The sequence below is a fragment of the Castor canadensis genome, chromosome 10 (genome assembly GCF_047511655.1).
Source record: "Castor canadensis chromosome 10, mCasCan1.hap1v2, whole genome shotgun sequence".
Taxonomy (NCBI): Eukaryota; Metazoa; Chordata; class Mammalia; order Rodentia; family Castoridae; genus Castor; species Castor canadensis.
This window is the reverse complement of record NC_133395.1, coordinates 79,038,249-79,050,822: the sequence shown is the minus strand read 5'-3', so window position 1 is coordinate 79,050,822 and position 12,574 is coordinate 79,038,249. Positions and strand designations below refer to the sequence as shown.

Here is a 12,574-nt window from a genome sequence, read left to right as displayed (position 1 = left end):
TATGTATAGTAGGTGAAGACAAGCCAATTTGAAATTTAAGAAAGGCAGGCTTCTCAGAGCTTAGACACTTGTATTCAGGATAAACTTTAAAAAATATTTCTTCACAGACTGGGATGTGGCTTGTGGTAGAATGTAAACAAGCATGAGTATCAGAAAGAGAAACTTCCTTTATCATTTACCCCATAAGCTGCAGGATGGTAAGGAGTCACAATTAAACTTGATCAAACCCAAGCTAATGGAGGACAACCAGAGAACCTGGACTCTGAGTAGCTAAATTGTGCCACTTCCTAATACAGAAGCAATAAATGATTTTGGATTCTCACTGACAGTGTGTGAACATATTTGAAATTGCATAAAAGATAGTTGGATTAGAGTAAACAGAAGGCATCTTAGCAATTAAGTATGTGAGAAGGAGCAGTATATATTTATTGGGCACCCAATAGGTTATGCCACCTTCAAATAAGACATTAATAGAAGAAAAATAAACCTGAAAGTGTTTATTTTCCAGAAAAAAAATGTGGTCATTCCATTTTTTAAAAAGACAAAAAAAATGATAGGGGCCAACTCTGTGTTTACAGTCAATACTCAAAACAAAACTTATCAAAGGTAATTATGAACCCCCAACATCATATGGGCAAATATATTCAAACTTACACACATACTCACTAAAAATGACTCACAATCTGAACCTAGAGACTGAGGAAACAATCACTGCTGACACCCATCATCACGCCCTTTGGAAAAGAATGATGCTGTCAATGATAGATAAACTGACTTCCTGGGATATCATCTCCTAACACCAAGCTCTCTGACCACCAATGTTACACAAGATTGAGGGAGAGACCCCAAATAAGACTGCTGCCACTGCAAAGGGAGTATGTACTACCTACTTCATGTGGAGTGCTATTTCTACAACTTCTGCCTCCCCCAGCCAGAGATTATTCAGATAGACAGATGCAGGAGATTAAAAGTTGTTAGATGCTCTTGGCAGGAATAATATGACCTGAAAATTCCCCATTCTTAGCTTATTAACTCTGGTTCTTACCACACCATTTTCAGTTGCCCTATTTCACTTCTGGATTCACCTTTATAACCCAGCTTCTGCATTATATCTTTCAGGAGCAGCCCTTCTCTCTTCTCAATATATGAGAAAGTTATGAATGTAGAAATTGGGGTAATTACAAAGACATAACATAACAAAGTTATAAATTAGAAAAATATACCCTTTTTGAGTCTCACTGTGTAGCCCAGGCTGGCCTCAAACTTTCGATCCTCCTGCCTCAGCCTCCTGAGTGCTGGGATTACAGACATACACTACCATGCCTGGTTTAGAAAAATATCTTTAGGAAGAAATAAATTAGACTGAAAATTTCCCAAGGCATTTCTGCTTCTCCAAAAACCAATATAGTGGGAAAATCACAAGCTTTGGAGATAAATGACTGTGTGGTGATTGGGTCTCTTAACTCTTGCCAATTACTATGTTAAGTGACAATAATACTTAAAGATATTGGGAGGTTTAAATTATGAATTTATGTCAAATATTGAAAACTTTGAGAGTGATAGTCAAGTAAAGGTCAAAATAACACTAGCTGAAACTTCAAAATCCAGGAAACAATACAGAGTAAAAGGATATAAATCAATGAGAACAGCTAGAAAGCTGGCAATCTTGAAGTAGAAATTTAAAACATAGCTACATTAAAAGAACACAATGTATATACCTGATAATATTCAAATGAAACATTTTAAACCATTTGTTCCTTTTTATATTAGAACCACAAAGGATAGGATATAATCATTCCTAAATAGTAGCTAAAAATAGATTAATGGGCCTTTGTACTTAACAGCCTTGTTTATTTGGGAAATGAATGAATAAAGAAAACTTTGTTCTCAACTGGGATAATAATTTACAAAATTCAATAAGGTGCACTGCTGTCTTCAGGAAATTTTTTATATAGTACACATCCTAAATTATGTTTCAAGTGTCTTTTGGTATCTCTTCTCATGCTAACCACACTTGCAAAAAACTAAATTAGGCCAGGCAAAGACTGAGTCAAGCCAGGTGTCACAGCACATACCTGTAATCCCAAAACTGGAGAGGCTGAGGCAGGGGTGAAACTTTGAGGCCAGCCTAGGCTATACAGCAGGATCCTCTCAAAAAAGAAAAAAATACTAAGTTGAACACAGAATAAAAGGGGTTTTTCCCCCCTTGTCATTTTCATTTCTTTCTTTTTTCTATAAATTTTCTAGCTATCTCCAAGAGGAGGTAGAACTTCTTGAGTAATATTCCAAATAAAAAATAAATGCTGGATTTAGTCTTTTGTTATACCAGGACAAATGGTTAACACTGAAATGGGTAGGAAGTTGTGTAAGATGTTTAAATTGGGATACTTTGTAACTGTGATGTGTCAGCACTCCCTCCTACACCAGGGGGTTCTCTCCTTCAATGTAAGTATGTTTACTCTCTAACTCTTCATACTGAACTAAAGACCAAGTAAAGTCTTTTCGAAAAAACATTTTTATGCCCTTTTTTTTCTTCCAGTTTCAGTGTCATCAATTTAAAACTGGTAGTATAGAATAAATATTTTGGAAGTGAATAAGCCAGAAGGAACAGAAAAAAAATAGTTCCAATACAGTAATTTTTTAAAATATTTATTGGTAGAAATAGATCTTCAAAGCATACTTTGTGTTTATATAAATTCTACATTCTCTTAAGGATTTTTCTTTTATTTGGAGGTTTTTGGCCTCCAAGTGAACTTAACACATTATCTATTCATTTGGTTCCTTATAGACTTTTTATTTTTTAGATTTTAAAACTGAATTTGAGAAACCATGCATATTGTATACCTTACTTAATCCAAAGAAATGTTTGCACATCCAAAAAGTCACAAAAAGGCTGAACTCAAGTTAATAATCTATGTCCTAAATTTTTCATGTTCCATTTCTGAATAAAGGAATATTTGTTCAGTATTATATATTGCTTGCTGTCTAGTGAGATTGTCAGAGATGCTTCAGTAAATTATCTTTATCTTAAAATTATATCTTAATCCACTTTCTCTCAGAAATGATCTTGTCAAACACTATGCCATATGCAGCATTATCACAAAAGTTTAAATAAGAATCAAATTTGTAACTTTTTAAACTGGATATTTTAACCTTAAAATTATCTATCTATATATACACGTTATGTTGCATGTTAAATTATCATTTCAAGTAGCTTAAATATATTTAGCAAACATTCTTTCAAAGACTTAGACACCAATGTCTAAACATAGTACTAAGCATATGAAACTTGAAAATCCAAGTAAAATCTGCTATAGTATTAAGAAAAAGAGGATTGATCTTTAACTTACAGAGTTTAGCAGATACAAAATTGTTCAGCATGACAAAATTACCAAAATAAAAACATTTTAAAGGTTATTTGGTTCTAGCAATATTAACTACTCTGAACTTCTTGATAATTTAACATTTGCATTTTAAATTTTATATAAATGTCCTCTTTTTAACAAGTTAAAAAAACCACACAAAAAATAGTTCAAACTATAATCCGTCTTTTTTCATCCTGGTTAGCTCATCACAAATAATTCAATAAAACAATGCTTAAATACTCAGTTCTATTAAAATGCACTATGTGAGTATATCCCATTATTTTACCCATTGTTTGCTACCCCAGACCCTAAAACAGGCTGCCGACAGATTGGACAAGTGCAATTCTCTGAGAGCCATCGGTCAATACAGTGAATGTGAAATTCATGCATACAAGGTAATTGCCTGAGCTTGTTTCCAGTTACATAGTCACTAATACAAACACTACAGATTTTACCTATTTCACTATCAATACCATTATGTTCGTAGCTCCGGGTAGAAAGATTGTCAATTTGCTCTTTGGTTAAACCACGTACTGGATCATCATCATCACCTTCGTTTAGTAAAAAAAAGTGAGCAAGGCGGAGAATAGGTAGTGTTCCATTTTCAACTAAATTGTTTGAATTTTGCAACTGCCTACCACCTCTATCATCACTGTTTTGGACCTGTGGCTGAGTGGTGTCATTTTCACCTGGCATTGCAGAGCTGTCTTCTGGGGCTATCCTGTCTTGTGAGGAATCTTCACTGTTTTGGCTGCTGCCATTACCTACAACTACGTTGCTCATTTCTGAGTGCATCTCTGCTATATGCTGACCATTTCTCTGAGTCTCTGACTCAGATTCAGCCTCCATTAGAGAACTCAATTCTCCAAACCCAGTCATGACCTGCCTTAAAACTGATCGAAGAGCCACCGAAGATGGCTCTACAAGCTCATTCTCAGAAATCCTCCGAAGAGGAACTGTTATGGTGCTGACATAGGTTCGAATACCAGACCGCTCTAAACGAGAAATAGTTCGGCGAAAGCCTCCACTATTGCTTTCGACAGTAACTGTATTTTCTGCTAGCCCGACTCTAGATCGGGTTCTATTTGCAATACTATCCCGATCTCTATTTTCTCCAGAACGAATCCTTCTCACTTGAAGGTCCAGTGTGATTGTTGGATGTTGTCGTATGGCAGTTGAGGATCTGCTGGATTCTTCTCCCTCTTCTACTGTTATTCTTGACACAAGTCTTGAATTAGAAAATGGGGTATATGCAATACCTTGGCGTTCCCTATTTTGTTCAAAAAGGACCTGAGTTATCCCTCTCCTCCTAACAGACCTTCTAATGGTTTGCTGTAAAGGTCTACTTTCCCTTTGGGAATTACGAAAAGAAGTGCCACTCTGTCTCTGAATTGGTGAACGGCTTCGACTACTGAAAGTAGACCGTAATCTTATTGGCTCTAATCTTTGGTTTGTGTTCCTCACTGTAACATTAGTTCTAGCCCCATTTTCCCAAACATGTGCTGCTCCAAATCGTTGCCCTTCCCTTTGCCTGAGTTCACGACCACCTAATTGGTTTGTGTGACTATTTAAACTAGCATGAGGAGCACTAATTCCAGGAATGCCAGTGGTTCTTCCAATTCCATTTCTTCCCAGTGTTGAGAATGAGCCTTCAACCAAATTCTGCCCTCTTGAACCAAGCCTAGTCCTTGGAATACTGGTACTACCACCACTGAAATTCACTGAGGTTTGGCTTCTTGTTCTCCTAGCCACAGGACTAGTTGATCTTTGTTGCCTATTTCTAGTATGATTTCTGCTAGTATCTGACCGTGGAATGCCCATATAATCTTCTCCGTGAATTTCAAATTCTCTGTTCTCATGATTTATGTGGATTTCCAGACTAAACTGAAACTCTCCACTGTTTGGGTTTGTTCGACTCACAGCTCTCCAAGTTTGGTTCCCATTTTGTCCACTTCGTGTTGCATTTCCTGTGCGATGAAAGGTGTTCAACCATTCCAACAGAGAATCTTCATTTGAGCTTTCTCTGGGGATTTCTGAGTCTAGAAAGTAAATCAAATCAATTTTTAAAATCTGTCCTTAGATCTTTCTTGAAAGCTTATAAGGAAAACAGAGATTGTATTAAATTAATGAACATGTAAATATTTTAATGAATGAAAACAGACAAAACAGAGCTGGGTGTGATTGCACATGCTTGTAATCCCAGCTACTCAGGAGGCAGAAAGTGGAAGGACTGCAGTACAAGAGCAGCCCTAGCAAAAAGTTAGCAAAACCCCATCTCAACCAACAAGCTGGATGGGATGCAGCACACCTGTGGTCCCAGCTACTGGGAAGCATAGTTAGGAGGATTATAGTTCAAAGCTGATTCCAGGCAAAAACTGTAAGACCCTGCCTGAAAAATAACAAAAGCAAAAAGGATTGGAGGCATGGCTCAAGTGGTACAGCACCTGCCTAACAAGCACAAGGACCTGAGTTCATACCCCAGTACTTCAAAAGTGGCAAAAAAAACTGTACTTCCTCAAAAAAAAAAAAAAAGTATCTATCATAAGCGTACAATAAAAATTAAAATGCTATTTATACAATTATAAAACTTTAAATAGTATTTGTACAAAGTTGTGGAGAAATCCTCACTCTTGCTTTCTATTTTGTTATTGGCAAAATATTAAAGCAAATGAGAAATATATTCAATACCAAAATTTTGTATTAAATAATTTCTCTCAAATATTAATTACAACAAAACACAGTGACAAAATTCATCCTGTGTCTGTGGAATAATTCTGGTAACCTTAGGAATTTTATCTTATTGCTCACTGCCAAAAAGTGTACATCCTAAGAAGTCTGGCTTTCTGAACAAAACATTACAGGCATATTAGCTGTCTTTGTGTGAAGCCAGGAGGCTGTACTAAGTCACTCAAGTTCTATATGTCTATATCCTTGTCTATAAGGATCAACAGTACCAATCTCATCGGGTTATCTTAAGTATAAAATAAGACCTTGTATATAAAATAATTAGCATAAAACCTGGCACAAAGGAAGCACTCAATAAATGTTCTCTATATCTCCCAGATAAACTTCTTTGACTATGATATAGATACTGTGCCAATCATTAAGATTCCATTTGTAACCAGTGGATTATATAAAGTACAAATCTCAATGAAAAGCATTCTGATGCACATTAACTATACAGACCCCACCTTTAAAGTTGTTCTACCCAAAAATACCTATTTTAAATGAGATTTCTTTGGTTTCATTGTATTACTCCAATCTATCTTATAAACTTTTTTCTAATATTGAAGTTAAAACTGTTAATCAGCTGTTAGTGCCAATAAAATAAAAAAGCAACTTTAGCTACATTCTGAAGATGGTAAACTAGTTGACATTTGATGAGTACATTTTCCTTAAACATATTCAAAAGACTTACATATCTAAACACAAAAGAAAAAAATGGGTTAATATCCAGTTTCCACTATAGTCTGAAAAAGGCAGGTAAGCATTAATCATTCTATTTTTATTTTGTTCTGTTTTTTTGGCAGTACTGGGGTTTTAACTCTTGAACTCAGGGCTTCTTGCTTGCTAGGCAAGTGCTCTATCACTTGAGTCACTCCATCACCCCATTAGTCATTCTAAATGCTACTTCTGTCTTTGATTAACCAGAATATAGTGATAATGGTGAAGGTGGAAGAGTTAGCTAATTAGGTACTCAACTCTTTCCTATTCTTCTTCCACTGTAAAAGCATTGCAAATGGACACAGGGGACAATCACAAGAGTTGGCAAGAACCTAGTTGTGGTTGTGACTTATCATGATCATGCAAATGATATCCTAGAATAACAGTTTCCCATAAACCTTTCTGCAATAGTGGAGTTATTCTTTATTCATGCAGTCCAAAACAGAAGCCACTAGTTACATGTGACCACTGAGTATCTGAATGTGGCTAGAATGACTGAGGAACTTTATTGTAAATTTTATTTAATTTTAATTAATTTAAATAACCAGTACTACATGGCTAGTAGCATTGGACAGCACAGCTATAGACTCACTCTGCTACATGGGTAGGTCCCAGGATTTGTGGAACAAAGTTTGTCTGCCCTCCTTGAACTGGGAGCATAAGAAAGAAATTTTTTATTTTATTGAGCCATTATATGCACTGTAACTGATACAATGATTTTAATACAATATGTGAAATCCTAATAAAAAATACCTCTGGGAAAGGAAGTAAAGTTGATAAGAGGGACACAAAGTTGGGTCTACTTCTAACTTTATATACTTCCATTACTCTGAATATTTTATAAGTACTTTGCTTTTTATAAGAACTTTTTATATTATGGCTTTATGTTTGCTCAATAAAATAACAAATCAATAAATAAAACAAACAGAAACAGGTTTCCTGGAACTCAGTCATTCTGTAATGTTTTGAATATAAATTCTCAGAAGCTTAGTTTTATCACTGTAGAAAAGTGTGTACATTCTAAGATTAAACAGAACTGTTTGTAATTACATTAATTGTATACTACTATTTCATGTATATAAGCTTCCTAAAAGCAATCTGTGTAAGATTATCTTTTATTCATTCTTCTGTCCTATACTGCCTAACCAGATTTCTTTGCCTATGACACATAAATATTATCTGACTATCACATTAAAACTGAAAAATGTTAAAAATAAGCATATTATGTAAGACACAGTATTTTCATTCCTGCAACTGCTCCAGTTAAGGCTATTCCTTATGCAAAGTACTCCATAGTACCTCTATAATTTGTCCCATTTCTCAAGTCAGGCTGAGATGCCAGTTGTTCCTTCACTCCATCCAACCGTTGCTGTAGTTCTTCTGATGTTATTTCTCCTGAAACAATGAAAAATCGCTCATTTAAAAATTTTTAAATACCAGGTTTTATGAGAATTCATGAAGTTTAAGCCTAGTTTTCAGCAAACTACAGAAGACAATGTCTAATTATTTTTATATGTTAATAATCAACTGATACAAATATACATCAATTTAGTTGTCCATTTTTTTTCCTTTTTCAGTGGGACTGGGGTTTGAACTCAGGACCTCACACTTAATAGGCAAATAATCTACCACTTGAGTCACTCCCCTAACTTTGTGGCTTTTGTTTATTTTTGAGATAGGGTCTCATTTTTTTGATAATGAGGCTGGCTTTAGCTGCAATCCTCCTACCTATGGCTCCTGCATAGCTGGGATCATAACTGTGTACCACAACACTCAGCTTGTTTGTTGAGATGGGGTCTCACCAACTTTTTGCCCAGGCGGTCCTCCTGACCTCAGCCTCCAAAGTAGTTGGGATTACAGCTATGAACTGCCACATCAGGCTTAATTTTCTTTTAACTCTGACAAAAATGCATGGAATTATAGCTTATAGGTTCCATATAACTGAGAGTGCTCTATCAATTACTCAAATCTTTATTTTAGTAAAATAGTAGTAAATGAGGCACAACTGGACTGGAGGCATGACTCAAGGTACAGAGCAACTTCCAAGCAATGCAAAAAGAGAGAAAAAGAGAGAATGACAGAAGTAGGAGAGAGGGAGAAAGAAAGAAAGGGAGAAGGTAGGGAGATGAAAAGTTGGGAGAGTGGCAGACAAGGCAGTGAGAGTAGGACAGAGGGGGAGGTAAAAAAAGGAGAGTGGAAGAAGGGAAGAGGGGGTGAGAGTGGAAGATGGAGAACAGGAAAGGGGGAGAGGAAAAGAGTGAAAAATTAAAACTACATATGTGAACACTTAACATTGATGTACATTAATCAGTTAATTTGGCATTTATATATGTTCATATACCCAATTTCTCTCCTACTTATAAAATACAGAAATGAGTCTGGGTATGTAGTCCAGTGGTCTGTCTAGCATACACAAGGCTTTAGGTTTGATCCTCAGTACCACAAAAAAAATAATAAATGAGTTGGTGATTTTCTACTTTGTTATTCTGAAAAGTTCTTAAATTCACAAAAAATAGTACACAATATTTTGAGAGAGGGAGAGCAGAGTTAGGGGGGACTATCATTTTGAAATTTCTCCTTCCAGTGATTAAAAAAAAAAAAGGTGTCTCCTCTTTTACTCATTTCTTACCAGGGGTGCCTAAAAGATTATGGTCTCTCATTAACCGATAATCTTCATCATTCAATTCATTAATAAACTGATAATAGGCTTCTTCTCTGTGAAGACGCTCTTGCTGCCGTCTTCTCTCATTTTCATGATGATTATGGTCTTGAGATGAAGTTTCCTCACCACTACCATCTGGTCTAGATCTGGACTGATTCATACTGAAGCTACAGGCTTCCTGTTCAAACAATGTATACAAAATTCAAAGTGTTAGTACATGGCTCTGCATTTTTAAATTAGTTTCTTTTTATTTTGTTCTGTACTCAAATATTTCATTTGTCAAATCTTGCTGTGAGAAATTTACACAGTAAATGAAAAACAGTTTCTAGAAAATAGAACACAATTGGGTCTACTACTTTATCCAATGCCCAAAAACCATCATTTGGTCAGATAGAATTCAGCACACATTCCTCATATCTAAATAGTAAATTGATTATCTCATTTTTTTCCCTTCTTTGACTCTGTGGTAAAGCTGGTCTAAAGGCCCTCATTTATGTTTCAAGTATCATGTTAACTCAGAAATCTTAGACTTGAGATATGCATATTCTCTACTAACGTACAAAGGACTACTGAGGGGTATAATTTATACTTATTTCCAGCAAGGCATTCCTTCCAAAATAATGATCATAAACTTTAATATAACCACCAGCATCCCATTACACTTTACAGAGGTAAAAATAATTTAGCTTACTGTATCTACTAAACAGACTTGGAGCTGATCTTCCCTTAAAGCCCAACAGGAAAACTATGAAGCCCAACAGGAAACAATATACCATGCATGGCTCTAAGGATTGTGTGTACATCTGAGCACTATGCTTCCCCATATCAAGCCTCAACCTCAGCCTGGAATAGTAAGTCCCAAAGTATTCTGAGTGCCAATGAAATATCCTGACTTTGCCTAGGCAGGCAGTATTTTTTTTTGTTACATTTAAATGTCATTCCTGAGAAGTTTACTTTTAAACTATATGGAATCAAAAGATAAATGTCTCTGAAAAGTTTTAGAATTTCTTAAACACAGTAATTTAGTAAGTCACTAACACAGCATTATCAAACTCACTTGAAAAAATTCTTTTAAAATCCAGATGCCCAGAACTCATTCCTTGGTCAGCATTTCCCAGGGTAGGGTCAAGGTCTATCATTAAGAGCTAATGTGGGTGTTCCAGGGAATATATATATATATATATATAAAAATATATAAATACATACGTATATGTATGTATGTATAATGCAGCACTGGACTGAATGAGAGCTCAAATGGCTAGTCTGAGAAATACCTGTTGCAACTCTACCTCTCCAAATCAACCAGGTGTGTAATAAGTAACCTGATTTAAAAAGAAATTATGAGTCTTAACTACTGTAGTTACTATCCAACTTCATATGTATTATTACATTAAATTACAAATTCAAGATTTTTCAGTAATTACTGCATCATCACTTGGAAAGAAAGACCTAGTAGTAATATCCACTCGAATGTTAATTAACACTAAAAACTTAAGATTTTCATTTTCCAGATTAAGGCCATAATCAGCAAAATGCATATTTGGTAGCTATAGTAAGGTTTTGTAGTAAACAATTTACAAAGTTGAAAACTAACATAAAATCAAGCTACTTGTATTCAAAACCTAAGAGCTTCTCCTCAAAGGTATTATCTGTGTACAAAAAAAGCACAATTAAATCAATGTGAATACCTTATTTTCCTTTCAACATGTTTTTAATATATGCAATGCTATCCATCCTTCAGCTGTTTGAGAGTTGCCCATCTGAAGTAATAAAAAGAGAGTTGAATTATTCAGAGAGTTGTGTCTTTGAAGACCAGGAACACCTAGTAGTCTCCACCTCTTCTGCGAAGCCAAAGCAAATTCTCCAGTGGACTTTTTTAGATGTTCACCTAGAAAATTAGATCCCCATACAATTAGGTCACGAAAATCTCCCGAAATGCCTTTTTCTCCCACAACAAATTTAGGCCTTTTCTCCTACACTGTCACTGCTCCTGAGATTATGCCTCCTCCTCTTCCAAAGGCCTTCCTTCCTATCACGTTCCCATTCGAATGTAACCAAGGTTAGGTGACTCCGATTTACTTCTAAACCATCACTTTCTTGCCACCCCACCCTCCAGCCCGCTACCGGCCCCTTCCCTAGCCGTTGCGATGGAAGCTCGCACCAGAGACAGTCCCCACCACACTAAACAAACCAGGTCCAGGGCCCAACCAACCTATACCCAACTGAGCCTCTAGCAACGCTTCCCTGAGTGATATAGATCCCACCGGGAAGCTGGTGACAGACGGTGAATCTGAGCCAATCACCAGCTAGAGAAGCTGATTAAGAGCTCAGTCAGCCAATCAGAGAAGAAATGGGTGTCTTCCACACACACCCCACCCCCTCCAAGGACGGCCTGCTTTCCGTGGCGTCTCCAGGAAGTGGTAGTGGAACCCAGAGCTTTCCCTCTACCCCACCTCGCCTGGAACTGGGAAGACCCCGCCTCCAGGCCCGAGATTTATTCGTGGTTGAGCGGCTGCCCTTCGGTGCCAGAGGCTGTGGTAGAACAGCGAGAGGGACTGCCGCCGCTCCCCCGGAGGTCGCTGTGCCCTTTAATCTTCCACTGGTGCAAGAAGCCGGAAGTCCCTGTTCCAGCTGGGTGTCTCCTGCTGAAGGGGAAAACTGTGGGGAAGGAACAGCAGGCTTCAGTCCTCTTAACCGCCCACCGCCAGACCGCCCCGTCGGCGGAGGCGAGACCCTCAGCCGCTCGCCGGTGCGTCTGGAAAGTGCGTCGGGCGGGAGCCTGGGTGCCTGCGTTCCGCCCCCTCTACGCCGCTGTCACGGGGCCTCCTCGAGTCCAAGTTTCCGGCCACTCAGCGCTGGTGGCAGCTTGTAGTGGCAAAGTCACATCCTCCTGTCCACGCTTGGGAAGTCCCAGCACCTCCTTTCGCTCTGGGGTCGCTTGTTTGCCTGCACAACCCAACAGTCTGATCTTCTCTTTACCGTCCCGGTGTAACACACTAATCAGCCTGACTTTTTCCCTTCTTTGCTCGCTGGGACCTGGAAATTACAGTCCTTAATAAATGCTAAAGTGTTTGTATTTGTACTTTTTCTTTTTTTTAACCCC

The 12,574-nt window shown here is 37.2% G+C and overlaps 1 protein-coding gene across 3 annotated transcripts; it reads right to left on the bottom strand.

Moving 5' to 3' along the window:
- Positions 1-2,633: 2,633 nt before the first annotated feature.
- On the bottom strand, positions 2,634-12,063 carry Rnf6 (ring finger protein 6). Of its 3 annotated transcripts, none has more exons than XM_020156184.2 (5): positions 11,925-12,063; positions 11,160-11,231; positions 9,439-9,649; positions 8,109-8,204; positions 2,634-5,404 (listed from the first exon to the last, which is right to left on the bottom strand). In XM_020156184.2, exons 3-5 carry the CDS (start codon positions 9,629-9,631, stop codon positions 3,648-3,650), a joined length of 2,046 nt encoding a protein of 681 aa, XP_020011773.1. In that variant the 5' UTR covers positions 9,632-9,649; positions 11,160-11,231; positions 11,925-12,063; the 3' UTR covers positions 2,634-3,647. The 3 variants fall into 3 exon arrangements, with proteins under 3 accessions (XP_020011773.1, XP_020011791.1, XP_020011783.1); XM_020156202.2 differs by lacking the exon at positions 11,925-12,063 and adding an exon at positions 11,684-11,860; XM_020156194.2 differs by lacking the exon at positions 11,925-12,063 and adding an exon at positions 11,633-11,722.
- Positions 12,064-12,574: the final 511 nt, after the last annotated feature.